The sequence below is a fragment of the Mirounga angustirostris genome, unplaced genomic scaffold (assembly GCF_029215605.1).
Source record: "Mirounga angustirostris isolate CCGP_5_RB_7025 unplaced genomic scaffold, mMirAng1.0.hap1 SCAF_12, whole genome shotgun sequence".
NCBI lineage: Eukaryota > Metazoa > Chordata > Mammalia > Carnivora > Phocidae > Mirounga > Mirounga angustirostris.
In genome coordinates, this window is record NW_026991720.1 from 7642120 (window position 1) to 7663588 (window position 21469).

Here is a 21469-nt window from a genome sequence, read left to right on the forward strand (position 1 = left end):
CAGACACATGGGGTGCCTGCAACTCTTGGCCCCACAGACACCCCCCACAAGGGTCCTTATACATGTTCCTTTATGGACCTTTGCAAGAATTTCTCTAGGGTGGTTTACAACTCATTAAAAATGTTTTTTTAAAAGATTTTTATTTATTTATTTGAGAGAGAAAGAGAGAGCGAGAGTGCCTGAGCAGGGTCAGAGGGAGAAGCAGGCTTCCCCCCCGAGGAGGGAGCTTGATGCGGGCTCGATCCCAGGACCCTGGGATCATGACCTGAGCCGAAGGCAGACGCTTAACCGACTGAGCCACCCAGGCGTCCCTCATTAAAAACATTTTTTAGAAAACGACATTAAGCACTGTTCTCAGCATTTCATATGCATTGATTGATCCTTACGGTAATCCCATGTGCTAAATTCTGTTCTTATTCCCGTTTTACAGATGATGAAGCAACACAGATCAAGAAGCTACTAAGTGGTGGTGCCGATTTTGAAAACGTGGACTCAACCCCTCTGCACACTCCCTTCAGGTCCCTACCACACGAACGTCACCGAGATGAACATCTTCAAACACGACTTTGATGGGTGAATTAGAGAATGTGGGGGGCTGTGCCTGAGCACCCATCCTACAGCTGACAGTCTGGCGTGGGTCCCCTGTTCCTGCCCCTCAAGCAACCTCCATAGTCAGCCCCTACACTGCCTTCTTCAGAGTGTTTCTCCCCTGGAGCCTGAGGAGGAGAGAAACCTCAGGACTGGCAAAGCTGCCCACACCTCTGGAGGTTTGCTCCTCAGGCAGCTGGACTTGGGCATCCCCTGAAGTCCAACGACTGTGAGGCCAGGCTGGAGTTGTGGGGGACGGTGGTTTGCGAGGGCCGATGTGCCATACTGGGGCACTTCCCCATCGGGCTACTCACATGCTCCACACTCTTCTCTTACTTCTGTGGCATTTCCAGGTGCATGGAGGGTGGAAGCCAGTAGCCTGTGTGGTTGGTTTTCCATCTTGTCAAGGAGTCCGTTGCTCCTTGCTTGAGAGCGTTAAGAGCTGGGCTGAACTTCAGACTCTTTACTGATATAACTGGAAGGATAAGATCAAATGATTTCCCTCTTGACTCACACACACAAATGTTCCACACAATTCTGCCTTCTATCCTGCAGTGCCTTAGTGGAACCTTCAACGATGCTTGATTTTAGGGGCCAACCTGGCCTGGCTCTGGTGTGCAGGTGGTTGATCACGCATTGGCCCACGTGTCGCTGTGAGGGTATTCTGCTTATGTGATTAACAACTGCAGTCAGTTGACTGTAGGTAAAGGAGATTACCCTCCATAATGTGGGTGGGCCTCACCTAATCAGCTGAAGGCCTCAAGAGCAAGGACTGAGGATTCCTGAAGAAGCAATCCCATGTCAAGGCTGTAGCAGAGGAGTCCTGCCTAGGATTCCAACCAGCCAGCTTGCCCTGTGGATTTTGGATTTGTCAGCCACAATCGCAAGAGCCAATTCTTTATTATTTATTTATTTATTTATTATGTTATGTTAATCACCATACATTACATCATTAGTTTTTGATGTAGTGTTCCATGATTCCTTGTTTGGGCATAACACCCAGTGCTCCATGCAGAATGTGCCCTCCTCAATACCCACCACCAGGCTAACCCATCCCCCCACCCCTCTCCCCTCTAGAACCCTCAGTTTGTTTCTCAGAGTCCATAGTCTCTCATGGTTCGTCTCCCCCTCCAATTTCCCCCCCTTCATTTTTCCCTTCCTGCTATCTTCTTCTTCTTCTTCTTTTTTTATAAGATTTTATTTACTTGACAGAACGCACAAGCAGAAGGAGAGAAGGGAGAAGCAGGCTCCCTGCTGAGCAAGGAGCCTGATGTGGGACTCAATCCCAGGACCCTGGGATCATGACCCGGGCAGAAGGCAGCTGCTTAACCAACTGAGCCACCCAGGCGTCCCGTTGTTGTTGTATGTGTTTTTTTTAAAACATATAATGTATTATTTGTTTCAGAGGTACAGGTCTGTGTTTCAACAGTCTTACACAATTCACAGCGCTCACCATAGCACATACCCTCCCCAGTGTCTATCACCCAGCCACCCCATCCCTCCAGCAACCCTCAGTTTGTTTCCTGAGATTAAGAATTCCTCATATCAGTGAGGTCATATGATACATGTCTTTCTCTGATTGACTTATTTCACTCAGCATAATGCCCTCCAGTTCCATCCACGTCGTTGCAAATGGCAAGATTTCATTCCTTTTGATGGCTGCATAATATTCCATTGTATATATATACCACATCTTCTTTATCCATTCATCTGTTGATGGACATCTTGGCTCTTTCCACAGTTTGGCTATTGTGACATTGCTGCTATAAACATTGGGGTGCATGTACCCCTTCGGATCCCTACATTTGTATCTTTGGGGTAAATACCCAGTAGTGCAGTTGCTGGGTCATATGGTAGCTCTATTTTCAACTTTTTGAGGAACATCCATACTGTTTTCCAGAGTGGCTGCACCAGCTTGCATTCCCACCAACAGTGTAGGCCAATTCTTTTAAATAAATCTCTCTTTTGCTCCTATTGATGCTGTTTCTCTAGAGAACCTTGACAGATACATTCTATAAAAACCTTCAGGTTGTTGTTTTTGAGCCTCTCCTGCTCCAAATTTGGTCAGAACCAATGGTCACATATTGCGTGGTGTCTTCTTCCTCCCTCCTTCCAGACACATTGACTCTCTGGGCCTAAGTTCCAAGCTCACTGTGACCTCAGTGCCTTTGCACCAGTTGTTCCCTCATCTAGAATGAGGCCCCCTTCCCCTTCCGTTCTCAGCTTCACTGTCCCTCTGTGGAGAAGTCCCTCCTCACCACCAGTAAGAAGCAGCCACCCAGTCCTGCTGTCCCAGCACCCTATTAAAATGAAAATGAATCCCTGGCCTCGAAGTTCTCTTTTGTTCCATATTATTTATTGGCTTATTACCTTTCTCCTCCCACTAGAACCTAAGTTTCCCGAGAGCAGGTATGTCTGTCTTGTTCTCCAGTGAATCCTTCGCATCTGGAATAGTGCCGAGTGCATAGGAGGTACTTCGTAAACATTTAGTAGATGAGTTGGTTCCAGAATCTTGATTTCCCTTTAAAATCGATGTGGCGAGGTCATTATTGAAATAATCTCAGTTAGTTTTGGAAGCTAATCATATGTTGTTGGGTTGGTTGTTTTTTTTTTTTTTTTTTTTTTTGCCTGTAATCATTCTTACTAGCTACACTATAAAGTATTCTTTCCCCGATTTGTCCCAAATGTGCCTTCTTCCTAGCTTCAGAGGTTGTTCCTTGTCCTGAGATCCTGGCTCTCAGGGAGTAACCTCACAGTTACCCTCTGTGTCATTCATGACTGAGAAGCTTGTCCTTGTGTCCCATTTCAGCTCTCATCTTCTTAGACTTAAGAATTTTATCCTCCAAATTTCTATTTGTGAACACAGAATAACTTCTGTATTTTCATCATCTTGGCCTTTTTCACGTCTGTCATATCGTAGTTGAAATTTCAGAATTGTCAATTTCTGTTTTTTAGAAGAAATAACTTTCTCATGCTTTAGGTCAGGGGACTTAAAAAAAAAAGTTGTTTTCATTCCTTTGGTGAAGACTTGGCATCCATGTTCATTTACTTACCCTGTCCTGAGAGATTTTACATACCACACACCCAGTGGATAAATTAAGATGAATGGAAAGACCATGGAAATGTGATCTGAAAAGAAAGGCTGTGTTCTCTTCCTGGTCCTTCGTAGGCATGCTGGGAGTGTTGGTGGAGGTGGGGATGGGTTGCTGCTAGAGAGGGACAGTCAGGTACAAGGATTATTTAGCTCAGCCTTCATTGAATTCATGGTTTTTAGAGTGACCGAGGACAAGTGAGCTTGAGCTAATGATTACTCATACCACTTGCTGTCAAGAGTTAGCTTTCTGCATAGGTTCACACAAACCCTTTCTCAAAAGGTAACACAATTATTTCCTCTTCTCTATGTTCTGGTAAGCCCATCATGCCATGCCATCATGGACAGAGAGTACTATCTCCTCCTGCATTTCTCCCTTTGGCCTTCTCTGCTTCTCTATCCCCCATTCATTGAACAGATCCTGCCTTGTGCCAAATGAAGTCACTGTGCTCATGGAAATTACCGATCTCCATGTCCACGTGGCTTATGGTAGGCGGCACCGGGAATGGAGGTGAGCACGCTGTGGTTCACACGTTCTTGGTGGAGATGTCAAGGCCTGAAATGCCTGCTCACCCTTTTAAAATTTGTTGTGAACTTTCATAAGTGCTGGCTTTCTTTACTCAAGGGACTTGATGACATTTCCCTCCACCTGTTGGGTCATAGTCGTAAAGCAAGATCATTACCAAGAACCTCGTGGCATAACTTTCTGGAAGACAGGAGTGTCATTTCTATAGATTGGCCTTGGGAATTGCTAAAGAACAGAGAGGCTGGGCTTTTAACTGGGCTTCGCACTTATTTGGTGTACATGCTTCACTGAGAACTGATTAAAAGGAAATGGCTTCCTGATGTTAACTGAAGACCAGCAAGTGGGAGTAATAACTTAGGACCACGGTTCTTTATGCACGTGGAGTGCATTTAGAAAGACGTGCACCTCTGGACACGTTGTAAATCTCTGTTGTCTTAGTTGACTGGCCTGAGTCCATTTGTCCATTATCCAGTGTTACTCCCTCATTCCAAACAAGGCTCAGAATGTATTCTGGACATCACTTAACTCTAACCACATTTTATCAAGCTGTGTGTAAATTAATCCAAAACACAAAGCCAATATCCATTATGCTACTTTAAGAAAACCGGGGTGGTGGGGAGTGGGGGTGACCAGAGAAGGTTAACAATGAAAACATCCACTGAAGACCCATCTGTGAGGAGTGACGGCATCTCTGCAACTTTGGGGAAGATTATATTCCCAACAGATGTATATTTCAGTGCTTGGAACTTTCTCTGCCGAAGGCTGAAAATTGCTTCTAAGAGAATCATGCGGAACAAAACACAAAGGATCACTTTTTAGGATAATTAAAACTATTTTGGAGTTTTTATTTATCAATCTGGTTTCTAATATAGTTTCAGTTAAATGAAAGACATTCACAAAGAATATTAGGCATACATACATAGTTTCCTTCTGTCATTCTATGTTACATGCTCTTGCTTTTAGAGAGTGAACTTTTGTGTCATTTCACAGGGTGGAATCCTAATCGACTTTACAGGAAGAATACTTAGCCCAGCTTTCCGTAACCCTGACCTCCGCAGTCACATGCTCACTGAAAAAAAAAAAAAACAAAACAAAAATCCAAACGAACTCAGAATCAGTAACATCTGAACGGTATCTTGGCCCACTTAAGGGTATGTCTTCCTAGCCACGTTAGAACCCAGCAGTTGCTGTTTAAAATAAACTGAGCCTCGGAAACGTTGCAGACCATCTGCGTAGACCTGCCCTTAAAGCACATTCTCACCTGGAAAGTGAACTTGTAAATGCGCCTTGGATATGAAATGCCCGTGTGCTCAGGTATCTTCACTACCTTCTGCCGGTCTTTGCTCCACGGGAGACAATCAACTTTTTAATCCGGTTTCCCTATTTTGTTGACAATGAGTTTTATGTACCATTGGTATCCAGAAAATACTGCTGTGAAAGAAATCTATTCTAGAGTCACCAACATTATCATGCACGGTATGTGTAGCGTAGGCACGGTGCCACCAGGCTACGCGAAAAAAATCATTCTTGTTTCTCATGTTGTCTTATGTGCAAGCTGACCCAGTGGCACCGGAGACGTAAGCTGTCTGTCACATCTGGGCGGGAACCACAGACTTTGTGCATGCGAAGTTCTGATTTCTCTGGTCTTTGGCTGTTGCATCTCCGAGGGCTGACAGGTTAGCTCTTGGGCAGTCTCCTTGATTAATAACTGAACAGTTGTACAGCAACTGTCTCCTAAATCTGTACACTTCCAGATGTGGCCACATTGTCTCTTTGGTGGGACTAAGAACCACAGGCCAGAAAGTAAGTCTTTCAGTAGGCTCTATCGACTTGGGCCTTTATATGTGGGTGTCAAAGTATTCTGCCCTCAAGAAGCAATGGCACCTCACAATTTGTCTTATTAAGTAGGCAAAACAGTTGTATCTTCAAAACAGGGCAAAGAGCGACTGAGGTTCAGTGGCTTGACCAAGGTCACATAGCAAGTCAGGGAGAGAGGAAGGGTTAGGACTCTAACAGCTGATCCTCAGGGTCCACCCTCACCAAGACATCACTTTAAACATGGCACCCATTGGTTTTAGCCCAAGTCAGCTAGACACGCTGTTTGTTTCTCCTCTGTTTCAGGATCAGTTGGTTCTACTGCCCCTAGCAATTTAGGACCTATTTTGGCGGGCTAACTGGAATTCAATTTAGTAACTGCTTGGTGGGATGATGAAAAGGAAACAATATAAGAGGTTTAAACCAGATGCTTATTGTTTGGAGGCACAAAGGGACCATTAAAATGTTTACACCACAAAAGAAAGGGAGAAAAAGAGCAAGTGGGAGGATTGAAAAGAACAGATCCTGTTATAGAAGGAAGTAAAAGTTTCTTCTGGACAAACACTAACACCGCGTTTTCATATCCGGTAGCTACTTTGTCCGTAGGTGCTTCCTATGGTTTGTCTTGGTGCCCAGCTTTCTGCTGGCATCTGGGGGCTGCTCCACAGACCTTCAGCAATAACCTAAGATCTCTTTGGCTCATGCAAATTCTTTTTCCTGTGCCTCTGAATCCCTGCTCCTGTTAGTGAAGGATGCTTGTGTAGCAAATGCAGGGCAATGGGAAATTGTCCAACAAAGGCACTCCAAACCCTTGTTTCTAGCTTCTTATTAAAAACTTCCACAGAACAAGTCTTCCTCTCTCTCTTTTTTCGAGCAGTTGGTTGAAAGTCACAAGGGGAAACATAGCCTTCTGAATTAAGAAGGTTCAGAGAAGAACTTGACAATATAACTTCTCACCTCCTGAGCTAGTTTCCTTGGGGTCTAGGGAATACGTTATTTTGAGAGCTGAGAACGGCATCGATCTTGCTTTCAAAGTCCTGCTCCTACCTTCTCAAAACACAGATGCTTGCTTTATACACAGAGGATGTTCCCTACACAAATCGCCCTCAATCAGCCATCAGCTTCTCCTGAAACTTCACAGCAGCCTCCTGTTTCTAAAAATTTTTCTTTTTTGGTTTTTGTTTAGTCTGTTCTTATATAAAAAGGCTACCACCAGCCTCTTTGGACTTGGTTGATCTTGTCCTGGGATAGAAGAGGTCAAGACCGTGCGAGATATGATTGACAAAGCAAGATTAGGCACTGAGCCTGGGTCACAATGTCATGGCTGTCCAGGCTGCACTGTGCTGAGCTTTCAAGGGAGGGAGCTGGAAAAAAGAGATGCTTCCCTATTTCACATAAATTATTTACCATTTAGAATGTACTGGATATGGCCTTCACAGAGACACTTAGGACTTTTGGTGAAGACCACAATTCCAAAGAGAAGCCGAGGATTTCCAGCACTCACTTGGCACTTAACTTAGTTACTTAATACCTTATCCACCTTTTGGTGTCTTGTCTGTTGGCCAGACTGTTACCCCCCAAAAGGGAAAGACTGTGTCATATGTATGTCTTAAAGATGGTGACATGGGAGACCCACTGATCCCTCTAGTCATTCCAGTGCCCTGGGTTTGCAAATTTGGTGAGAGAAGTGTTGGTTTTTATTTTTCACCTTTTGTGGCAGGAAAATGGGAAGAAGAGAGTGAAGAGAAAGCGTGAGAACATTTTAGTGTCAGGGGTTGTTCTTGATTGTTTTGACCCCTTAATCACTTTGGGAAGAAAGGGAAAGTGCAGAGACAATGCGTAAAGATTAAAGCTATCATGGGAAATGCACGAAGTACTCAATTTCCATCTGGCATTATTGGTTAAGTGTAAAAGTAATAACCTATAAAATAGGTTTGAAAAATCAGAAACATTCCTACTAAGCATAATGTTTAAAATTTGCTTCTGTAATTTGACAATACATGAAAGAACCCTTCTTGGTAGTCATCTTGGTTAAATAAATAGCCTTGATTTTGAATATGTCATTTGTAAAAGTTATATTGTTCAGCTGTTTAGTCATACCACATACTTTTCATTTAACAATGTATATGGAATGATGATCAAGACCTTTTTCAGTTAAGGGTGTTCATGATTGTGGCTGAGGTCAGCAACTATAAAAGGGAATTCCCTTTGGTTCTGTTACCTTGACTCTAATGGGAATTAACCGGTTCAGTATCTCCTCTGGAATGTGTACAACATGCCATTGGCAACTCTAGATAACATTTTTCATCACCCAAGAAGCTGAGATCCTCCAATAAGTTAGGCATACTGAGAATTTTGAAAAATATGTATATATAACCCTAACAAACTAGAATTTCCATTTCATTGAGGCACACGGTCAGAAAAATAGCAACAATACCTTTTTAACCTCATCTTACCCCATTCCAGGAGAAGGAAAAAAGGGATCCTTTTTAATTCCTCAAAATGTTGGAGTCTAAAAAAATTTTTAAAAAGTACTTATTAAGAGTCTGAATATAATGATCATAAATCATAGTCATTCTAGACATAACTTTTGTGTAATTTTTACAAATAAATAAATGAAAATTTTTTTTTTGGATGCTCCCAAAGGAGCTTTGTCCCATTTGTTTACATACAAAGTCTATCATTTTAAAATAAAATCAAGGAGTTATTTGTTAGAATAAGTTGGTCAAGATTCCTGATTAGACTGAAGTGTGGCTATCTACGTGTGTCCATTCTCTGAGAAGCAACAATCAGTTATCAGGTTTGTGATAAACCTGAGGTTCAAATGTATCTGCCAAAGAAGTCCCTGAATCATGGCAGTGTGTCTATTTAGGATGGAGCAGTAGTATATGGAGTAGATGATGTAAAATATGGCAGTGTTTTCCATATGATTCAGAGTAAAGCAATAATGATAGCAAGCATTGGCTTTATTGTGGTATGTCCATTCAGAGGACCTGGTCTGCTAGGATTTTGTCACAGGGGCTTCAAAACTAGAGATTTAAAGCAAACCAAGAAGAGCAACCTAATTTATGCATTCACTAGAAAGTGTCCATACTCTTGCTGCAACTATAAAAGAAACAGAGCAAACAAATCGTAACATCTGGCTCTAATTCCCCACTGAGGTTCCCACCCCCCCACCCCACACACATACAATGTAACCTAACATGTTGCAGGTAAAGCAGAGGAGAAATCTTTTGTAACAGCTGATCACCACTGGATTATAGCTGACAGTCACAGATAGTCAGTAGGTCTAGGACTACACACAAGGAACAGTATTAGCTTGCAGAATTTGATGAAAGATAAAACCAACAATCCCAATATGAAACTACTTGTCCTGGTTCTTAATGCTTCTCTCTGTTTGTTGGTTCTTTTGTTACACAGCAGGGGCCCATATGCTCTCTTCCTTCAACTGTTTCAGGCGGGAACTCTCAGAGAATTGGCACATATTGAGGGCTCTTCGAAAACTGGCAAATAATCGGTTCTCTTTGGCCCTTCCTTTCCCTTTCCAATTTACAGGACACCAAAAGAAATACTGTATGAATACGAACTAGTTACTATGATAGCCCATTAAAAACTGACTATATGCAAAAGGAAGAGAATGCTGGAGGCCATGTGCATCAGCTTTTCTCAAGAAAAAATATCCACATTCTAAGGGCTCTTAAAAATGTAGAAAACTTGCCCTGTTACCATGGGTTTTCAGAACACCTCTAAACACACACAAAATAAGACACATTACCTACAAATTTCAACCATTTCTTAAACTCTAAAAGCATTTTTTTTGTATTATTTTGAGTTGATATAGAAGGGGAAACTCAGCTATAAAGAAATATTAAAAAGTATTTTTTTTTTTTGTGGCGATCCATCTCCAGAATTTTCTGTTGCTTGCCTCCCCCAACTTGTGCTGATATTTTCAGGATGTGCTCAAGAGTATGAAGTAGGGTGCTTTTGTCCCTTTCCCTCCTCCCTAATAACTTGCCCCTCCCTCTCCCATAGCCAAACAGCCACCCCTCAGATGAGCCATTCCTTTTTGCTCTCATCAATGGTCTCTGTGAAATTGGGGTCGTTGTTCATGATGGCTGCATCGGCGCTCTCTGCTGACTCCGCTCCCTTTGCTTCGTTGGTGTGGTAGGTGCCCTTGTGGCGGAACATGTAGCGGATGAGGAAGACCAAGGTGCAGAGAATGGTGAAAATCACCACAGCGATGACACCTGATGGAGACAGGAGAAGCACTGGTGATTAAACAGACCATGTGTTCATCCCTCCCACACTACCTTCCCCAGGCGCCCGGGTTCCCCCAAACACCACCCTCCCCCATACAGAATACAAAACTCCAAGACAACAGCAACCGAAATGGACAGGACTGAAAGGAAACCAGAGCAATACACAGTTACATTTGGAGATTTCAATGCTCTTCTCTCAGTAATTGTCAGACAATTAAACAGATGAGGAGGAAATACCACTCAACCCGTTTTAGAAGCCCAGCACTATCCTGATACTAAGACCAGACAAACACATCACAAGAAAACAAAACTACAGACCCATAGTCCTCTTCAATAGAATTTTAGCAAATCAAATCCAGCAATGTGTGGGAAAGAATATATTGTGATGAAGTGGTGTTAATTCTAGGAATGCAAGATCGGTTTAACATTAAAGAAATAAAGCGATGTAATTTACCACATTGAAGAAATACAGGAGAAAAAGCACAGGACAAGCTTCAACCTCCATTCATTATAAAGTGTCTCAGAAACTATTAGTAGAAGGAAACTTTCTCAGCCTGATAAAGGGCATCTGTGAGAAACCTACAGCTAATACCTTACTCAATACTAAAAGAATAAACAGATTTTCTCTAAAATATGTAACAATGGAAGAATGTCAACTCTCTCAATGTACTGAAAGCCCAGAGCCAGTGCGGTAAAACAAATAAAAAAGAAATAAAAAGTGCAGATAGAGAAGAAGTAAAAATTTTCTTTATTCTCAGGTGACATGATTATCTATGTAGAAAATCCTAAGGAATATGTAAAAAAAAAAAAAAAAAAAAGCTTCTAGAACTAACAGTAAATTTAGCAAGATCACAGGATACAAAGTCAATATACAAAAATCAATTGTGTCTTTATACACTAACAAGAAATACTCGGAAAAATATTAAAAGCAATAAAGTAATAAAATAATACCATTTATAATAAAACAAACTGAACACAGTTGTTCAAGGCTGTGTACTCAAGACCATAAAACCTTACTGAGAGAAATTAAAGATGTCAATAAATGGGTGGATAGACCATGTTTAAGAACTGAAATACCCAATATTGTTTAGATGTCCATTTATAGATCTTATGTAATCCCAGTGAAAATCACAGCAAACTTTTTTTTTTTTGGTGGAAATTGATAAGTTGATTCTAAATTGTATATGGCAATGCAAAGGATCCAGAATAGCCAACATAATTTTGAAAAACAAAAAAGAAATAACTGGAGAACGTATGTTGCCATCTCAAGGCTTAATATAAATATAAGGTAAAACAATAAAGCAAGCATAGTATTGGGTAAAGAAAGATATATATTTCAACAAAACAGGATAGAACCCAGAAGGCAGACATACACATATATGGTCTATTGATTTTTGGCAAAAGCTCCAAGGAAATTAAATTTGGAAAATATAGTCTTTTCAACAAATGGTCTTGGAATAACTAGTATTAATTTGGAAAATAATGGCTTTGACTTTTATACCACACTATGTACCATCAAAGTGATGATAGACTTGGTAACTGAAACCAAAGCTATAAAAGTTCTAGAAGAAAACACAGAAGAAAATCTTCACAACCTTGAATAGGCATGTTTTAAAGAGAGAATTAAAAAAATCACAAACTGAAAAGATTTGAAAAATTGGACTATTTCAAAATTTAAATCTCTTGCTTTTCAAAAAATACCACTAAGAAAATGAAAAGGCATGTCACAGACTGGGAGAAAATATTCACAATACAGATGTCTGACAAAGGACTTAAACTATCTAGACTATTAAAAAAACTGTTATAACTCAAAAGAAGAAGTCAAACAGTTCAGTTAAAAGATGGCGAAAGAGTTTTAAACAGACACTTTACAAAAAGATTTACAAACGGCAATAAGCATATGAAAAGATGCTCAAAATGATTAGTCATCAGATCATTCCCACTAAAACCTCAATGAATCAGATCATTCCCACTAAAACCTCAATGAGGTACCACTACTCATCCACTAGAGTGGCTAAAATTGAGAAGACTGAAAATATACCAAGTGTTGATAAGACTGTGGAGCAAACCTGACCTCCCAGATATTAATTATGGGAATGTAAAGTGGTTCAACCATTTTTAGAAAACTGGATAGCAATTTCGCATAAAGCTTAATATCCACTTTCTATAACACCCAGCAGTTGCACTCCTAGGGATCACCAAAGAGAAATGAAAACTTATGTTCATATAAGGCTTCAACAAAAATATTCATAGCAGCTTTATTCAAAATAGCTCCAATCTGGAAACAAACCAAATAGCACAGGGGAGTAGATACAACAAATGATATTCATTCAATAGAATACAACTTGACAATTAAAACAGACTATTGATGATGCAACAATGGATAGTTCTCAAAAACACTATGATGAGCAAAAGGCACCGCAGACGACCTACTATATGATCCCATTTATATGGAATTCAAGAGGAGGTGAAAGTAATCTACATCACAAAAAGCAAATCAGAGGTTGCCTTGGTTGGGAGTGGGGCGGGCACACAAAGAGCTTTCTGTGGATGGAAATGTTCCATATCTTGATTGTGGTGGTGGTTATGGGCGTGCGTGTTTGTCACGAGTCATTGACCCATTCCATTTGAGTACGTGCATGTTATACTTCAATAAAGTTGATCTTAAAAAAGCAAAGATCAATGAGAATAGGGACCTTGATAAGATTATACCAGAACTTTGGACAATGTGATCGAAGCAGCATTCTGAATGTATTCTAGTTTTATAGGCATCTACTGTCTCCACGTGGAAAAGAAACCTACTGGCTAAGCCAAGGTGACTGGTTGGGCTTAAAATCCTGGATATGTTTACAATGTTAGCTATACTAAGACATGCAGGAAACATCCTTATAACTAAGATAGAAGGCACAGGAAGAAAAGAAGGCTGTGGGCAAGAGGGCTGTCGGTATTGACCCAGATAGGAGGGACTGTGTTAGGAGAGTTCAATCATTCTGCAGCTGTCCATGGTGAGAAAGAAGGCTAGAAAGTTTTGGATACTCTGGCTTATTAATTTTCTGATAAGTTTTATTAAGACAATTCAAACCAGACCAGCATAGTCCTTCCCACTTTTGTAGTAAGCTATCCTGGGCCATCTGGGAGGGGAGAGAATTGGAATGGAAAAGAGAGGTGGGATAAGGATGTCCTGGCTCCTGCACGATGTCCTATCTGCCTGCCAGATGCTGGCTAGCTCCACACCCCCTCCTTTATTGACAGGTCAGCATTAAAAGGTAGCCAGGTGTCTCCACATCCATATGCTACAATCTTAAGTCATATTTAAATAGCAAAATGAATCAAGTAAAATCTACATGACTTTTTTTTTTTTACAACTATGATTTTATTGAAAATTATTACTTTCCACAGGTGAGTAGCCACATGAAAGCGTGTTCTATACATCACCCACCTCCAATGATAGCCGAGTTTCTGTTGACTCCATTTCTTATAGCTTGGCCTTGTCCTGGATTATATGGAAAATCAGCACTGGCTGCAGAGGAAGACATGGAAAAGTCAAGTGTAAGAGTTAAGGATACCATCAATCCCCCCAAATTTGATGCATATTTCTTTTTTCTTTTTTTTTTTTTTTTAAAGTAGGCTCCATCCCCAACCTGGGGCTCGAACTCACAACTCTTGGACCAAGAGTCAGATGCTGAGCCAGCCAGGTGCCCCGATGCGTATTTCTTCATACAACTCTTCAACACTTCCTGTTTTCCCAGATGAGCTGTTGGTTTCAGACAGACGCATCTTGTTATTGTTTCCACAAGATCACCGCATCTCCACCCCTGGTTTGGCTGTTCTCCCTGACACGAGGCCCAGAGGAGCACTGTGAACACTTTGGAGGACTTTTAGAGAGTCTCAGAGCTATCTCAGCTGGCCTGCTTCAGCCCCACTGATGTGCAGGCTTACGTATTAGAACCCTTTTTCTTATGTTTGGCTGAAATCTGCTTCCTATTCATTTTTATCCCATTCACAACGGGTGACCTTGACTGTTTTTGTAGAGCTTTTTATAGCTTATAGCATTAGCTTAAAAAGTAATCATTTTTCTTTTGAAGATTTTATTTATTTATTTGACAGAGAGATAGACAGAAAAGCACAAGCAGAGGGAATGGCAGAGGGAGAGGGAGAAGCAGGCTTCCCGCTGAGCAGGGAGCCTGATGCGGGGCTTGACCCCAGGACCCCGGGATCATGACCTGAGCCGAAGGCAGACACTTAACCATCTGAGCCACCCAGGCGCCCCAAAAGTAATCATTTCTTCAGATTAATATTTTACATGGCTCTAATAAAACATAGGACGTGTCAGGAATTTATACGGGGGTAAAATTTCCTAAGAGTTGAGAATAATATAAACTGCCTAATGAAATTTGTTTCTTTCCCTATTAAAAAAAAAAAAAAAAGAACCAGTGGTATTAAATTCCAGTCTTCTCTAAGATACATTTCAAGTACCCACAAGGCAAATAGATCCCGAAGTCTTTAGATAGGTCAGGAGAGTATCTATCATTATCCATACAAGCCAATTCAGCTTCAAAGATGATTTCACATTCACTGGACTTCTGATTGAGAAGTTAAGGTTTAAGGCAAATATTCCAACAGAAGCAGCTTCTCCTTCAGCAGATTACCTTAGTCTAGTCAGAGCCATGGCTACTGGATGGCATCAACTACATATTAAAAAAAAATTAAAGTAGTTGTTTGGCATAATTCAATGTGTACACACTGAGGAAATAGGCTTATGTTCTGATTCAAGGAGAATCTCACTGTGGACTCAGGTTTTCAAGCTCTACTTCTAAGGATTCTCAGGATAATGATGAAAAGTAGGTAGAGGGGCGCCTGGGCGGCTCAGTCGGTTAAGTGTCTGCTTTCGGCTCAGGTCATGATCCCAGGGTCCTGGGATCGAGTCCTACATCGGACTCCCCGCTCAGCAGGAAGCCTGCTTCTCCCTCTCCCACTCACCCTGCTTGTGTTCCCTCTCTCGCTCTCTGTCAAATAAATAAAATCTTAAAGAAAAGGAGAGTAGGTAGAGCCTTTCTTCTCCTTTTCCCTAACAAATAGGGCAACCAAAAAGAGAGATTTCAGATTCTACCAGTAAATGCTATTTAACCCTTTCTCTCTTCGACTTGATATTCTTACTTAAGACCAGGAAAATTATTCTTTTCTGGACGCATCATATTCCAAATCAGCTTGGCCATCAGTGCCACTCAGACCTGTCGATTTGATTAAAACACAGACACTAAGAAAGATACAAATGAAAGAGAACTTAACTCTGAGTCCTCGGGACTTTTCATATCCCCCTCACTCCTTAGCTGGTGGATGTAGGAGAGACCTTTCAGTATTATGTGCTTATTTTAACTGGTCCGATCCTAAATCCAGGGAGAGAGGGAAAGGGGCAGAGCCAATGTGGAGTGCAGAGGCATCAGCAACTCTCCCTGCCCTTCAGGAATTTCTGGGGTAGACGGCATGGACTGATCTTCAAAATTCCAAGTGTCAGGCCAACGATGCAATGATCTTGCATTTATAGGCTCATCACCTGTTGTTAAGGGTGGTCATAAAATTATCCTGTGTGAGTACAAATGGCTTACATAAAACAAATAATGTTTTTAGAAACCTCAGTTTCTTCTTTAAACCCGAGTTTTCTCTTGAGAGAAGTATTGTTAGTAGATGGCGACAAATAAATTTATTCAGTCATTCAACACACTTTCCAGGACACCTACTGTATGTCAGGCACCATTCTAAGTGCTGGGGATACACAGTAAACAATAAAAAAGATGAAAATTGTTATTAATGAGAACTTTCCGTGCCCCATTGAAGGGTTTGGTTTACGTAGTCAAAACACTCATCTGAAGCATGGATGTGGTTATAGTTATGACCCTATATATTTTCAGTAAATTGCCTAAAACTGCTTTGTAGTTGTTGTGTTGTAACTCATGCACTCATAGGGCACAGTAAGATCTGATTATTAATGCACATAATTCCCTGACATAAACCAACCTTCCAAGACTGAGAGACTGAGAGTTTCTTTCCAAGGATGAAAGCTTACACTTTCGGTGCCCATCCTTGATGTAGTTTCCAGGCCTTCTGACAATGTAATCACCTAAATCTAGACACGATTTAGTCCACGTCCTTCTAGAAAGTCATCAAGCTTGTAAGTGGCCCAGCTGGGATTGGAAATCAGGCAGGATTGATTCCAAAGTCACCCCTCTTCCCCATCCTGTCTTTTGAGGGCTGGGAAGAGACGGCCAGGTGAGGAAATCCCAGCGTTCAGACAGTTTAGCTTGGGCAGGACCTATGGGAGGAGGAGACTTTTTAGGGGATGAGGGAGATAAATCTGGTTTGTCTTGGACATACTGAGTTTGAGGTGCCTACGGGACACCCAGATGGAGAGATCTCCTGGATATTTGGTATTTTATGAGTGGCTCCTATTTCTCATCTCCTTTTGATAAGCACAGAAATCTCACCACTTTTAAATAATGTGACCCTTCAAAAGACATGAAGCATGGAGACAAAAAATTACAGGGGCAATTTTGTTATTATTCTATTGTGTGATATTCATGATACTATGAAACTGTTTGCTTTTCTGCTTTGGGTCATGTGGATGGTAGAATGTAGCACAGTTTCTGCTTCTAAACCCACTTTATGGCTTTGCATCCTTGGCCACAAAACTGCAGAGAAACACAGATGTTTAGTGATTCGGATATGCCTGTCTCTGGGTCTCTTGAAGTTATGGACACAAACTGTAGTGAAAGGTGTGGGGATGACCTGAGATGATCCGAGAACAACAACAAGAGTTAGAAGAGAACATTTAAAATATCCCAGGATTGCCTTTGGTTTCAAATCCGAACTCCTTGGCAGGGGGAGGGAGGCCTCCTTTGAGCTGAAATTCTCTCCTGCTTCTTCCTGCCAGGACCACTGTTCCAACCTGACATTGCTGACGCTTAGGTGGATGTGTCCTTGCTCACCCATGGGGTCCCCTCACATCCGCCTTGCCTTTCCTCTCTGTGTCCACCAAATCTTACCTCTTTCCTAAAACCATCCTCAGCCACGTGTCCGGCACTGTTGTCAAGGGCGATCAGTCTTAATTCTTGTCCCTCCTTACATGGTAGCCATCCTCTTATAGGCAGGGGCCAATCTTAATTACGTTTGCGGTCCCGATGACAAATAGTGCGGACAAGTAGCAGGAGCTAAGGAGATGTTTGTTAAAATCAGTCAATTAAGAGGTATGTATGCAAATGTTTCTGTAGCCTCTTCTAATAATCAAGTCTCCAGTGCCCATCTAATTTTGGAAGTCAGCTACCTAAACTCGACATAACCCTTAAAGCAAGGCAGCGTGCTTATTCTTCCCAATAAAGGAAATGAGCACATTGAGTATAGAAAGGCCCTAGTGGTTCCTGTGTCCACTAGCCTTTGGTGATTATCAGAAAACGACCAGTGGGAAACCCTCAGGTACAACGGGAGTCCTTATGAAATTCAAGGGCAGGGTTCTGATTCTTGCACGAGCATCCCTATTTTCATGGCTTTATTTATTACTTAAAACCTGGTTGTCCTAGAGTGTGTGAGTCCTTACCCTCTTGAGGCAAATCTCTTTTATTCTGGCAAGCACAGCAATTGCTATTTTGATAGATATATCTGAAATGATTTCATTGTAACTGTCCATTCCCCCAGGGCCCAGACATCCTCTGGGAAATGCACATCAGGAAACATGGAAGCCGAGAGACATGAGTGAGACTAAAGCACAAAGCTCATCCATGATATATGCTCCATTCTGCTCCATCCCACCCCCGGTTTGCTGGGCGAGCTGAGCAATTTTAGGGGTGCAGCAGTATCAAGGAACCTATATTTTGGGAAATGCATGAGCAGGTCAAAACAGACTGGCTGGTTCAGTTGGTAGAGCATGTGACTCTTGATCTCAGGGTCATGGGTTTGAGTCCCATGTTGGGCATGGAGCCTACTTAAAAAAACAAAAAAACAAACAAAAAAATCAGACTCTAGATCTTACCAGTCTCAAGACCAGACTTGCATCAAATAGGCAAAGACTATATTCAAAACACTTTTCTCCTGGATCTCCAAATAATAGAATGTGATGATAACCTCCAAAGCATGGCACTACGGCAGCTCTGATTTAGTGTCTCATAGAAGCATGTGTATTTCTGCTTATTTCCCTTGCTCATATCCTCTTGTCTGTCTGGCCACCTCCATTATACTGACCATGCACAGACCACGTTTCCTTTGCACACCTAGAGATTAGCTCCCCTTCTCTGCCCAGTGCAGGACGGGCAGAGCATGTTGCTGGAGGAATCGACGAGGAGAGATTCTTCACCCACACACTTCTTGTTAAACAGCCTGGCTGAGGCTTCAGAGCCCTATGTGCGCTCCTACTGCCCTTCTCACCCAGAGAAGGAAAACAGATCAGAGGCCCCAGGCATATTCAGACACAGGTCAGATTCACACTCGACACACGGACATTGTCTTTGCCACATGCGAAGAGATCTGAGAGCTCAGTACTGGTGCACTTTCCTTCTTCCTCTATCTTTAGGTTGAAAACAAGGAAGGAAACAGCAAACTTTTAAGAGCAGGCCTAAGGGGAGTTGTTCCCCATAATTATACACATACAGTAAAGTGATCAGGTCTTAGAACTGGGTGAGTAAACATGCGCTTTCTTTCCCCCAAAGAATAGAAAGAATGAATGTTTTATTCTGGTTCCAAAGGCATTTTGCCCTTCACTTTGCTGTATTCTTGGCAGGATTTACCGGGAAGGCAAATGACAGTGTAATCATCACCTCTTATTCTGAGCGCTGCGCAGGGGCGAGGGGGGTGCCCTTCCCTTGTAGCAGAGTCGATCGGGGCTCTCGAGTGCCCGGAGCAAGTTCTGAACCCCGCCTGCCAGGAGGTGAGGGACATCACAGGTCACCAGGTAGACTGTTTACATGTGATGAGTAGAAAACCTCTAAATTCTAGGATTATGAAATTAGTCATCATTTGGATGAGTCTTTCTTCACATTTGGGCCCAGAAGAGCAAGTCCTGGGTAGAATCAACCCGGAAGCATTTTCCTTCCATTGTGGAGTACGACACGTAAGTGTACATGAAATTCAAATTTCAGGAGCAAGCTATTTAGGGAATACAATAACGGCACCTCCTACAAGTCAGGTACTGTGTAAGCCCTTTGCATGCATTAATTCATTTCATCCTCACATTGGACCTTGACAGGTTGGCATATTCAGCCCATTTGGGAAGGCTACAAGCTTGTCTGAGCTCCCAGGACCAGTAAGTGGTAAAGTCAGGGTTTGAACCCGGGACACTGGTTCCAGAAACCGCTTGCAAAACACTAAGCTGAGCTATTTCTGATGCAAATAAACACGGTAAGAGCAGGACCAGGGAAAGTGGCTCTCCATCACCATACATGGTCTACACTGGTTCTGGCAAATCATCAACACGACTGCATGGTTTTTAAGGCAATGAACTAATTTAGCCCAGTCATTCTCACTGTGGTTGGCGGCCTGCCTGGGGAAGCCAAGGATATATAAAGGCTTCTGACTGCACTTGTCAGGCTTCGAAAGCTGAGCATGAGAGACATTGTATCTGACAAAGGATAATTCCACATGGTGACGGGATCAGCCGAACAATGCGGTAACCTCCGAGTCAACACTGTAGGAGAACCGAAGACCAATATTCCCTTGGTTCCAGATCGGAGTCCCTCATGGGCCCAAACAGCACGGAGAGCATGGTTATTACCACCACGGAAACACTTGTGAAATCATGAAATCATGGACAGTGTGAATTGTACTTTAAAACATCACTGTCAGAATATAATTGTTGATCGCGTTTATAGAATGTGAAAAATTAACAGAGGAAGTTTCCAGGCAGGTGCTGAAGCACAAATAAATGATTTGAAAGACAGTTGTAAGAACAGAATATTGAAGAGAGATCTGAATTCTTTAGCCTTGAATTTCTTGCTTGTCCCGTTGAGCAGGCAGGGAGAGGATGAAGTAGTAAATGAAATACAGGGAAGGAGAAAAAGCTTAGAGAGCCCCCAGTGACATACTGCATGGATCCCCCCTCCCTGACCCCCCTATTTAAATAGAAGCGTCAGCCCCAGAAGGGGCAGAAGTTTTTTTTTTTTTTTTCACTATAAAAGATAGTTGTGGTTCTTATTTACTAAGTTTCAAAGTATGTAAAATTGTAGACTTTGGGCTCAGAAACCAATTGCAAATAAAACACACATTTAAATGCATATAAAAATAAATCGAGATTATCTAACATAAAACCACCCAAATGAAAGGCACTAAAAGCTTCAGGTTGTCATATATCAGGGACAAAAAAATTAGATAGTAGCTGACATCTCCTAGAGAAAATATCGCCATGGAAACCATTTGAGCTTCGGCATCTAAAGTGATAATTTGACATACTTGGAAAAAACTGCTGCTATTAGCTATAATTTAATTTAGACTGCCACATGATTTTTGCAGCGGGGGCTGGGCTAGATGCTGTATATGTGTCTTTGTTCTTCCCAGCCTCTTTGTTTCATTTCGTTTTATTCTCTCTTCCAATCTGAGCTCGATGGCAGAAAATTATTTTTTTCAAATAATTTGTTTTAGCCATTCACTACTGACGGATATTTTAGAAACATATGAACACAAATGGTGGCCGACTAAGATGGTGAAGCTATAAGGGGACGTTGTTTTATTTTCAGAGAGGCTATGGCTGATCACGTTTTCAGGAAGGAGGGGTTTCTCAAGCCTACCAGGTTTTTATCCAGGCAAACAGAGTATGGCACGTATCCACACGAGCGTCAGTCTCATATTTATACCTCTACACCCACTTCAGTTTTTACAGAAAGATAGCCAGCCAAAATTTTAATTCCAAACGGGGAAGAGATTATGGATTTTGGCTTCTGACCTGAGAAGTTAAACAAGGCTTCCATTTCCAGCTTCTTAAAGGATGGCAAGTCCTCAAGTGGCAGCTGCTTGCCCAGCCATCAGAGAGCCAGTGACCAAAAGAGGCTCATTAGGTGACAATACACAGAATACAGGAACTGGTCATCATCTGCTGTATGTCTGATTGTTCAAATAATGCCAACTTCTACACAAAAGAACTGAATGGGCTATTGATTACATTAGATTCCCTTCTGCCCCCCCCCCCCCTTTTTTAAGCCAACTCTGAATTGTCTC

At 41.9% G+C, this 21469-nt stretch overlaps 1 protein-coding gene across 1 annotated transcript in view; it reads right to left on the reverse strand.

Moving 5' to 3' along the window:
• Positions 1–5017: 5017 nt before the first annotated feature.
• CNTNAP2 (contactin associated protein 2) overlaps positions 5018–21469 on the reverse strand; it is a 1911935-nt gene continuing 1895483 nt past the window's right edge. The window contains exons 23-24 of the mRNA XM_045864107.3: positions 13719–13799; positions 5018–10267 (exon numbers count right to left, since the gene is read on the reverse strand). Coding sequence (XP_045720063.1) covers positions 10068–10267; positions 13719–13799 — 281 coding nt within the window. The 3' untranslated portion in view covers positions 5018–10067. The remainder of the gene's footprint in view (positions 10268–13718; positions 13800–21469) is intronic.